The following is an 11,456-nucleotide window of genomic DNA, read 5'->3' as shown; positions in this document are numbered from 1 at the left end:
GCACACCCACTCGTACTGTTCCCCAACTTCATGTAGTTCTTAACAAACCCAGTCTGTCAAGGATGCTGAAGAGGAATGACCGTGTGACTAAGGCTGGGTGGAAGACGTCTGCAGGGTGCAGGGCTTGGTTCCCGTGTAATAGTCACGCTGGTGCAGGTGGCTGGTTCTCATCAGTGACATAGGTGTGCGAGGCATGTGCTCGATACTGGGAGCTTTGTGAGTTACCAGAACGTTTTTCCTCTTGTCCTCGGCACGATGCTTGCTCATGGTAACTTTGAACAGCCGCGATGGTGGGGGCGCTTTGTGTAGTTGGTCCATTTTGGTGATCAGAGTTGTTCTTAGTGTACTTTTCTTGGTCACCATACTGATCCATACTCATTTGCAATTTCTTCTTGTCAGACGCTGTGCCAAGATTGGAAATAGAGACCTCCAGCGCTGGTCTCTGACTTCAAGTTGCTCCTCAGTCATTATAATCTGATGTAACACGTGCTAAAGGTATTCTTGGTGTGGAGGGCGCAAATCTGCATGAGCCTGTAAAGTTTTCCAGAGGTGACCTTAGAACTAGTCCTTAGAACTTAGAAGGACTAAGAACTTGTTTCCCAGATGAATCATAGTAAATTACTCATCCCAGATGAATATAGTAGCCCTTTGTGAAATCGTGCGTAGTTCTGAATTTCGAGCACGAGGTGGGTCTTTCAAGTGGGAAGCACACAAGTGGGGTGGCTGGAACACAGTGGATGCCTTTGGAACCTTGAGCCACATGCTGAAATTTGAACTTAATCCTGCAGGTGGTGGTGAAGAGCCAGATTCGAGTTTTAAATAGGAGCGGTATGACTAGGTTTATGTTTTAGAAAGGTTGCTATGGCAGTGCTCTGGAGGGTGGGTTAGAACAGGAAAACTAGTTTACTGGCTTCTGGCATGGTCCCATTGACAGGATAAGCTGAGGATGGCTTGCAGGGAAATCAGTGGAAAAAGGAAGGAGAATTTGAAATGTTCAGGGAACAGAATCCGTAAGAACCTCGATTGGTCCCTCATCACTTGTGGGTGAAAAGACATGTAAGTGAGTTTGTTCAGCCCCTCATTACTTTCATTAGGCAAACCCTGACTCCCCGCCCCTTCAGGTGTTTGCTGGCAGACCCTCCTTTCTCCTTTACTGACCTCACAGAAACATTTAGGCAAAGAATTTTGTTTCTCAAACTACACTTTACTTCATTTTGCATTATTTTTCATTCGGAGTTTAGTCTGCAAGAGAGATCCAGTGTGCCCCTAACTGAAGAGTTCAGTAATTAATGGGTATTAGAAGACACTTCAGTAGAGCAAATGAGAGGAAACCATGAATTCTAAATTGACTTTCCTGTCATGCAGAGGATTAGACCTGTGTTCAATCTGGCAGACTCTGCCACGTGTGCCTTTTGAGTCCTTGAAATACGGCCAGTGGGATTGGAACTGTAAGATACTTTTCAGTTTCGCTGAAACTTTATTGTTGTGATAGGACCAAATTTCCCTTTATCTGACACATTGTGTAAGATGTGAAACTGGTGTATTGCTTGTGTTACACATAGACACATCACCAGTTGATGTCAAGAACTGATGCCATCCTAACAATATTTTACGAACTGAAGTAACTTTAGAGTGTGTATGAGTACTTCCTGCCAGCAGCATGAGTTACTGTGCCTATGGAAGTCACTAGTGATTGAGATGCCTTTTTTCGTTTTAATACAAATTATTTCTCTGGTTTAAAAAATAAGTGTGGACAAATTATTAAACTTAAAACCAATGCTGATGCAGAACTAGCTAGTCCCACAACTGGAACGATGAAGACTAGAAGGGATATCATGAATTTCATGGCGAACAACAATGGCAATTTGTTGCACCAGAGGAAAAGGAAAACCAGTGTAAAAAAATTAAAGGTAGTAAAGTGGGCAACAGTAGGGTACATTTTCTTGAAATGCTTAATTGAATTTAATGTTTCCTGCTAACAGTCAAAAAAGAATAATAGATGAACTTAATTACTTGAAATAAGAATTGGAAGTCCAGCAGATTTTTTAAAAAACTTTTATAACAGGATATGAGCTTGTAGATTTGACCAGCTATAAAAAGGGCTTGTATTCTTCCACAGGAAAAAACATTTAAGTGGAGATACGGTATGAAAAATATATTTATATTATGGAAATTTTGTTAGAAAATGAAGACACAAAGTATTTTACAAGAATGAAGTATTTTCAGTTTACCTAGAGACTATAAGACCTAGTTACCTAGAGACTATAAGACCTTCCTAATACTCTTAAAGATTGTTTAAAGTTTAAACATTGAAGTACTTACTAGCTTTACATGAGTTGTATGATACAAGAGACACCAACAGTTAATACTTAGTGTATGCATTTTCTTAAAGAACTTTCAAATTTACAAAGAAATGTGAACTCTTGGCCTAAACTCAGACTTAAAACATAGATATTTTTGTGTTTTTTACATCCGCCAAAGAATTTCTTCCAGGTATGAAGAAAGATCATTTCTGTTACAGATAGTACTGTAACTGTGTTAGGTCAGAAATCTGGATTTGTTGGAATTTTAGTGATTTCCTTTATTATTTTGTTATACCTTATGCTTTTGAAGGTAGTTGCACTTAATTTCCTGAAACAGACTGAAAATGTCAAATCAAGTTTGTGAAGACTTCAGAGGGATAGAAGGCTAAAATTCAATTATCTTGTCTTCTGATGCTCATTGGTTGAATTATGAAAGGAACTTTAACAATGGTTTACTGTTCATTTAATACCAGTTTAAGATTATCTTGCAACAAAAGAAATGCTTGCTATAAATAGTCAGTAATCAAAAGCAAACCATGTCTCTATGATACACATTTTCTTACAAGTATCGGTCAGCATATGAGTGAACCAAAATTGAAGCTCCAAGGAGAGGAAAGACGATTTGTGACTTTCACAGGCAGGTACAAGAATTTATGTTGAACCTCATGATACAAACCAAGAATGCCAATTTTTGTATATATTCTAACAAATCTTAACTGTCATCACATTTTGTAAATTGGCTGCTAAAACCAGAAGAAAAATTTGAGGGACACTTTGTTGATACCTTGGTTTAAGTTTAGAGTTGTTTTTCAAATTATGCAAATTTGAATCTGATGTTATTCTAGAGCAGACGTAAGAATTAATGAGAACTGGAATGAAAATGTTCTTAACTTGGAGAGAAGTTGATAAGCTTTTGCTACAAAGTTAAATAGATTATAAAAGAATAAACCAGTTTTGTTGATGTGGTTTCAAAAAAGTTTTTAATGACTTTTGATGATTCACTTGTGGGAAAGTGTTAATTTGGGATAATTTGGATATATGAATCTACTTTCTCAGTTTTATGTAATTGTTAAAATAATTAAAATGTTACACTAGAAAATATTAATGCAAAAAGTAGAAAAGGAGGAATAGACAGAAGCATGAGACTGGAAAAAAAGTAAGATGGCAGGCATAAATCCAATAATATTAAATGTGAACGGATCAAGCAAGGTCAGACTGCATGAAAATAATGGAACCATGTGCTAATTGCAGGAGATGTACTTTAGATTCAAAGACACAAACAGGTTGAAATAAAAGGATGGAAGAAGGTATGCGAACAAGAAAGTTGGTGTAGCAATCCAAATAAGACAAAGTAGACTTGAAAACAAACAAAATTACTAGAGATAGAGAAACTTTTTGTAATCATGAGCAATGCTAAATGATAAACCACAGTCTACATGAAGCAAAACTAACAGAATGAAAGGGATAGATGATCAACATTAATAGTTGTCCACTACCATATTCCCAATGGATAGAAAAACTAGGCAGAAGATCAAGGAAATAGAATACTTGAAGCACTATAAACCAAGTAGACTAAACAGATATGTATAGAACATTCTACCTACCCATAGCAGAATACATATTCTCAAGTGCACAGGGAACATTCTCCAGTAGATAATAGGCTATGCCATGAAACAAGAAGTTTAAAGAATTGAAATTGTACCAAGTATATTCCCTGATCATCATGAAGGGAAGCTAGGAGGAAAGTTGGGAAATTGGAAATATGTGGTAAACTACACTCTAAATACCAGTGGGCCAAAGGGGGAAAAAATTTGAGAAATTAGAAAATTCATGAAAATAAATGAAAAGACATAGCACACCAAAACTTCTGTGATGCAGTGAAAGCAGTACTTAAAGGGAAATTGGCAGCTGTAAATACCTACATTTTAAAAGATCTCAATAACCTAATCTTCCACTTCAAAATGTTGGAAAACAAAAGAGCAAGGTAAACCCAAAGCAAGCAGAAGGGACATAATAAGGGACTGGAGCAGAAAATAATGAAATAGAGAATAGGAAACTAGTAGGGAAATCAACAGATACGAATGCTGATTCTTTGGGAAGATAGGCAAAATTGATGAGCCTTATACTGAGCAGGAAAAAAAATTACTAAAATCAAGAATAAACGGGAGGACATTACTACTAACCTTACAGAATAAAAAGTCTTATTATGGAGTACTATGGACAATTGCTGTCTAATGATTGAGATTATGTAGATGAAACAGACAAGTTACCAAAACTGACAAGAAGAAACAAAATCTGAATAAATATATAACAAGAAATTGAATTAAAAACAAAAGCTATATAGAAAGAAAAGCCTGGGTCCAGATGGTTTCACTGGTGACTTCCCCTGGGTACTCAAGAATAAATAATTTTTCACAATCCCTTTCCAAAAATTAGAAGGAACACTTAGCTCATTCTGTGAGACCAGTGTTACTCTCATATCAAAGCCAAAGATGTCACGTGGAAAAAAAAAACTACACACTAATGCTGCTTATGAATACAGCTAGGAAAATCTTCAGTAAAACACCAGAAAACTGAATCCAGCAACATGTAAAATAATCATACACCATGACCAAGTGGGATTTATCTAAAAACGAGGTTCCTTAATATCCCCACTTAATGTAATACACTCCATCAATAGGGCAATACCACAGGATCACATCGTTAGGCACAGAAAACGTATTGACAAAATTCCATAACACCTCATTCAAAAAGGAAGAGAAGAGAACTTCCTCAGCCTGATAAAGGGTGAGGAACCCACAACTGACATCCTTCTTAATGGTGAAAGAGTGTGAAGGCTCTTCCTCTCTAAGATCAGAAAAAAGATGTTCACCCATCACTTCTCTTAAGCACTGTACCAGAAGTTCTAGCCAGGGAAATAAGGCTTGAAAATGAAATAAAAAATAATAAGATCAGAGAGGAAGATGTAAAAGTATATTTGCAGATGACATGATGATATACCTAGAAAACCCCAAGTATTCCACACACCAAAAACCTATTAGAACTGATAAATGAATTCAGTAAGGTTATTAGAACAAGATCAACATATAAAAACCGTATTTTTATTCACTAGCAAAGAATAAATAAAAAATCAAAGCAATTGCATTACTGTAATAAAGAGTAAAATTCTTAAGAAATTTAATGGAAGACTTGTACAAAAAATTACAAAACTTTGAAAAAAGACCTAAATAAGCATTAAGACTTTTCATGTTCATGGACTGAAACACCTGATACCATTAAGATAGTGATACTCCCCCAAACTGATCTGTAGATTCAACTGTAGTCCTGTCATAGTTCCAGCTGGCTTTTTGTTTGTTGCAGAAATTGAAAAGCTGATCTTAAAATTCATGGAAATCCAAGGAACTCCAAAGAGCCAAACAATATTGAAAAAGAACAGAGTTGGAAGACTCAAATTTCCTGAGTATTACAAAGCTTCAGTAATCAAGAAGTGTGGCATTGGCCTAAGGATAGCATATTGATCAATGGAATTGAAAGACCAGAAATAAACCCTTACATTTATGGTCTATTGATTTGAGACAAAGGTAACAAAGACACCTTATTAGGGGAAGGAATAGTGTCTTTGACAAATGGGGCAGGACGACTGATTTTCCATGAGCAAAAGAATGAAGCTGGACTTCAGTCTCACATCATGTAAAATAAATAAAAGGAATTAAAAAAAATCTAAATGTAAGAGCTAAAACTAAAATCCCTTAGGAAAAAACATCAGTATAAATCTCCATGACCTTAGGTTGAGTAATAGTTTCTTAGATAAGACATCTTAAAGTGCAAGCAACCAAACAGAGGAAAATAGATTTCATCAGAATTAAGAACTTTCACACTTCAAAGGAAAAGAAAGGGGAGCAGCTGTCCACAGAATGGAAGAAAATATTTGTAAAACATGTATCTGTTAAGTCTAGTCTCCAGAATATATAAAGAATAATTACAACTCAACAATGAAAAAGCAGCCCAATTTAAAAATGGGTAAATAATTTGAATAGACATTCTCCAAAGAAGACCTGAGTTTCTCTTTGGAGTGATAAAAATATCATAAAATTGGATAGATAGTCACTATGGTAGATATTTTTTTAAAAGCTATTTTAAAAAACTATTATTAAAAAATAAATTATATGAATTATGTACTTTAAAAGGGTAAAGTTTACAGTATATAAGTGATCTTAAAAAACAAATGAAATAATTTTGTATGATTTCTTCTGGGACTTGAATTATTTGAGATTCACTCACGTTAGTGCATGTAGTTGTAAGCTGCATTGTAATATTGCATTTTGTATGAATATTCCAAAATCTATCCTTCCCTGCAAGTATTTTGAGTTGTTTCTAGTTTTCTCTCTCCTTCCCTGAACACTTACAAACCATTCTGCTCTGAATATTCTGGTAGGTGCCACTGTAAACTGAGCTTCTCTGGAGTATAATCTTAAGGGTTGGAATTGCTAGGTGTTGGGGCAGGCATGTGTTTGACTGTACTAGATATGCTTACTCCTGTCCGAAGTGTTTCTGCATGGGGTGCCTGGGTGGCTCAGTTGTTAAGTGTCTGCCTTTGGCTCAGGTCCAGCCCCTCATCAGGCTCCCACTCAGGGGGGAGCCTGCTTCTTCCTCTCCCATTCCCCCTGCTTGTTGTGCTCTCTTGCTGTCTGTCTCTGTCAAATAAATAAATAAAAATCTTTTTAAAAAGTGGGGGGGGGGGTTCTGCTTACTCTCCCACCAGAAGTTGATAAGATTTTGCCTTTCTTCCCCAACTTTGCCAATGCTTGTTTTTGTCTGACTTAGTTTTTGGTAATCTGATGGGTACAATGGTAACCCATTGTGATTTCTGTTTATAGTTCCCTTATTAGTAACAGGTGTATTTTTTTTCCCTATTTCGAGTTTCTCTTATGATTTTATGTCTGTCAAGGATTTTGTCCTTTTCTGGTTAATTCGTGATTTTTTTATGCACTCAGGGTACTTAACCTTTTAACCCTGTATCTTTCCTCAGTTGTCTTTTAATTTTTACATGTTTTAAACTTCGTACTTTAAAATAGTTTTTAGTTTTCAAAATAATTTTAAAATTTTATTTATTTATTTGACACAGAGAGAGCGCACAAGTTGGGGGGGCAGGCTCCCCGCTGAACAGAGAGCCTGATGTGGGGCTTGATCCCAGGACCCTGGGATCATGACCTGAGCTGAAGGCAGAGGCTTTAACCCACTGAGCCACCCAGGTGCCCCCAAAATAATTTTTTAAAGATTTATTTATTTGGCAAAGAGAGAGCACAAGCAGGGGGAGTGGCAGGCAGAGGGAGAGGGAGAAGCAGACTCCCCTCTGAGCCAGAAGCCCAATGCAGGACTCCATCCCAGGACCCCAAGATCAAGACCTGAGCCGAAGGCAAACACTTAACCATCTGAACCTCCCAGGTACCCCAGTTTTCAGAATAATGAATTGATTTTCTTGTGTCCTCCAAAGGTTACCAGTCTATTTTTTCCTCCTGTATCAAAAACTTATGGATATGAGCAAATCTGATGCCTGTAATCCACTCCACTTACTATCATTACTGATGTTCAAATTACCCCATCCTTGGCCAGTGACTTATTCACGCTGGTCCCTGTGTCTTTTTAGTACAATTCTGATAGTCTTTAGCAGCTTCTGTTATAAGAAGATGGTCTAGGTTCATCTTTTACATTTCCTGCTCCATATCTGGAACCAGCCATTTCTCCAAAGACTCCTGGTTCCTTCAGTGAGAAATGGGATCTGGAGGCCACTGCTCTGGGATTTGATCAGTTTCTGGAAACTTCCAGGGGACAGAGATAAGAGAGATTTTTTTTCCCCTCTTGCAGATAAAATACACCAGGCAATTATAATTGTACTTTCTGTTGAATTTTGTAAATGACTATTTTCATGTTATTTGGAATGCCTTTTTTTTTTTTAACTAATCTCCACATACACTGTGGGATTTGAACTCATGACCCTGAGATCAAGACTTGTATGCTTTTCCAGTGGAGCCAGCCAGGTGCCCTGAAAGAGTCCTTTGGGGATTCTACCACCACAAGAAACAAAGTCAGATTCGTTTCTCTCTCTTTTTTTTTTTTTTAAAGATTTTATTTATTTATTTGATGCAGAGAGAGAGAGTGAGAGAAGGAAAACAAGCCAAGGTAGAGGGAGAAGCAGACTCCTCGCTGAGCAGGGAGCCTGCTGCGTGGCTCGATCCCAGGACTCTGGGATCATAACCTGAGCCGAAGGCAGGCACTTAACAACTGAGCCAGCCAGGCGCTCCTGTTTTCTTTTTATTAACTCAATTTTTAGACTTTTTTTTTTTTACTATTCAGTCTTTTGGGATCATGTTAAATATCTACATAGTTATCAAGTCAAATGGGCAAAATAAGATATTTAAGGAAATCTAGCTTTAAACCATATTCCCTCTTTCCAGGGGATTATGGTTGGTGTCTTCCATTCCTGCAGGAATCTACGGGAGGGAGTTAGCCTCAGGGCTTCAGATGTTACCCTCAGTCTCCTTTCTCTACTAAGTGCTGTGATTTCCCCTCAGGTGTTTGCCTGGGAAGACTCCAGAGGTAGAAGGCTGCAGGGCCATCTCAGACGGGTCATTGGCTGAGTCCCCAAGCCCACTGTCTGTTCGAGCAAGCTCCTGTAGTCTTGGTGTTCTTCCAGAGATCCCTCTTGAACATTTGAGTCCAGGGCATTAACTGAGGAACCTATGTCATGTCGGGAGAAAAGGGCCTGTGGTCGTTTCAGGTCAGGTCATGACCCCACTGCCTTCTCCACCAGAGATGAGCAGTGATCTGTCTCTCTAAGGTTCATTTTTGCCCAGACCCAAGCCGGACGCAAAGATTCAGAACCCTTGGGAACTCGGGGGCAGTGGTGTTGATGAGAGATTTAATCTGCATCCTTGGGAGCCACCTGTTCTAGGTTGAGTCGGAACTTGTCAAAATGCACCCTCCCCCATTTAGATCCCTGAATGTCCTTATCCAAGTAGGAACAGAAAAGAGCCAGACCCATGTCTTCATAGAGTAGCAGCTAGAAAAGGAGTCAGATTGTCTGTGGTGGTTTGGTTGATAGTCAAGCTGGGGAGAACCCTTCCCAGGAAATGTGACTTGTCATTTATCAGTAAAAAAGGAGTGTACTGGGAAGTTTCTCCAGAGATGGACCTCACTATCTAGCTCGGGGCACCTTCCCATCAACCCTGAGGATCAGTTCAGAAATGCTGCTGGTAGAACAGAAGCAATCAAAGTCACTAATTATTCCAATGAAACTACCAGAAATCACAGGGAAAACCAGATGCAAGCCAGGCTTTTCCTGCATGCAGCCTTCAGTTGTGCCTCATTCTAGGGAAGAAATCAAAGTAGATGGAAGAAAACAAAACTTCCAAATTTTAGCCACAGAGAGGGTTAAGTCACAGTAACTTATGCTTGCCTGATGCCCAACAGCTTTAATTACTGGCTCCGGGTCACCTGCTGAATGTCAGTAGGGTTCCTCACACACATGCACACACCCACACATAATCTGGGCACAGTGCTCCTCCTGCGGGGTGGGATCCATCCTCCCACTGGCCCCTTCTTTCTTCAGCACCATCACTTTCGGGAGGAAATGAACGGGGATCGGTATCATGGCAAGAACAAATCAGCACCAAAGCTGCTGTTACTGTGTTTATTCAGAGAGTAGGGGAAGGGCTTGGATGATCAGGGCTGGGCAGCAGGTCCCCAGCCTGTGACGGCAGCATCTCAGCCCCACACTGGGATACACCGGCCTTGGCTCAACCAAAGTATGTCAGGGCCCCCTGCAAAGAGAAGCCAGGCTTCTGCTCTCCTCCAGCCCACCACCGCGGAGCACCCAAGGGGACTCAGGGCAGAGTTCCTGGAGGGGTCCCCCCTTACCTCCAGGGGTCTTCTGCAGCCCCCCTTTCACATAGAGTCAACCCGGTTCCCACCCAAGGCCATCCTGCTTTTCCTGAGGGTGGGCCATGAGGTTTCCCTACACAGGGCCCAGACGCCTTGTTAGCCTTTTAGGGAATGGGTGTTTCCATTCTATGGGAGGCTGGGAAGGGCTGCTCTCGCAGGGAACGCCCAGGGTGTCCCATGTTACCAGCAGCGTCTTCATGGCCCCCATGGCTTCCACGGCCTCAGGGCCCAGCTCGGCCACACACTTCCTGGAACCCTCCACAAGATGCTCCACCGGGATCCCCAGCATGGTCAGCATAAACTTCAGGGGGTTGAAGCTTCCGAGAAAGGGTTGGACCTTGGCTCCTGCCCCGGCCACAGCCTCTGTACCAGCCTCTGCAGCACTCAAAGCAGAGGCCACAGGCTTGGCCATTGAGTTCCCGAAGAAAGATGCAGCTGCAAACACAAGCAGAGAAGATCCCCCCACCCCATCTGAACTGGTGCTCCATGGAGACCTGCCAAGGGCCTGGCTCCCCCCAGGAGGTGCCTCCCTCAACCCCACTCCCTCCTGAGGCAGGGAGTCCCAGTTGGCTGGGAGAGGCAGCCGTAAACAAAATCGGGGCCCAGCAAGCAGGGGGCTGGACAGAGGCGCCTACAGGGTGGCCCCAGGGTGGAGGGAGGAGAGGAAAGCTCTGAGTGGGGGCCCCTCAGAAGAGGGGACACCTGGGCTGTGCCTTGAAGGATGAGGCAGACAGTTCCAGACTGGGGCCAGTACTGGTCCGAGCTCACCCTGGTGCTGGGTGGAAAAGAGAAACCAGGGCCAGCCAGTGGGGACATGAGAGAAAGCCTGAGGGCCCTGGGCAGGGGAGGCCCCAGAGGGTCTTGAAGACCCCAGGAAGGAGCAGGACTTCCTGCCCAGAAGGACAGGGAGTTCTGGGAGGCAGAGGAGTGGCCTGGGACCCAAAGCAGGGGCTACAGGATCCGGATCGGCTACCTTTGGGACCAGGGGACCAGGGGACCAGCAGAGACCCTGCCAGGACCCCGTGGCGAGGAGCTGGGAACTGAGGTCTGCCAGCACTCACCAGGCTGGCTGAGCAAAGCCACACAGAGCACCAGGAAGGCAGCAGTGAGCTTCATGGCGGACCTGCTCTCAGGAACAGAGATGGGCCCCGCTGTGGGCTTCATATACCCCGAGCTCTCCGCCTCCCCTGGGCTGGGGCCTCCCCCTGACAT

At 41.6% G+C, this 11,456-nt stretch overlaps 1 protein-coding gene across 1 annotated transcript; it reads right to left on the bottom strand.

The window, feature by feature from the left end:
• Positions 1-9,979: 9,979 nt before the first annotated feature.
• On the bottom strand, positions 9,980-11,456 carry SCGB3A1 (secretoglobin family 3A member 1). Its single transcript, XM_044239717.1, has 3 exons — positions 11,306-11,456; positions 10,429-10,679; positions 9,980-10,123 (listed from the first exon to the last, which is right to left on the bottom strand). The coding sequence occupies exons 1-3, from the start codon at positions 11,454-11,456 to the stop codon at positions 10,100-10,102; spliced, it is 426 nt and encodes a 141-aa protein (XP_044095652.1). The 3' UTR covers positions 9,980-10,099.

Source organism: Neovison vison, chromosome 1 (genome assembly GCF_020171115.1).
Source record: "Neovison vison isolate M4711 chromosome 1, ASM_NN_V1, whole genome shotgun sequence".
NCBI classification, from domain to species: Eukaryota; Metazoa; Chordata; class Mammalia; order Carnivora; family Mustelidae; genus Neogale; species Neogale vison.
This window is presented reverse-complemented; position numbering and strand designations above follow the sequence as displayed.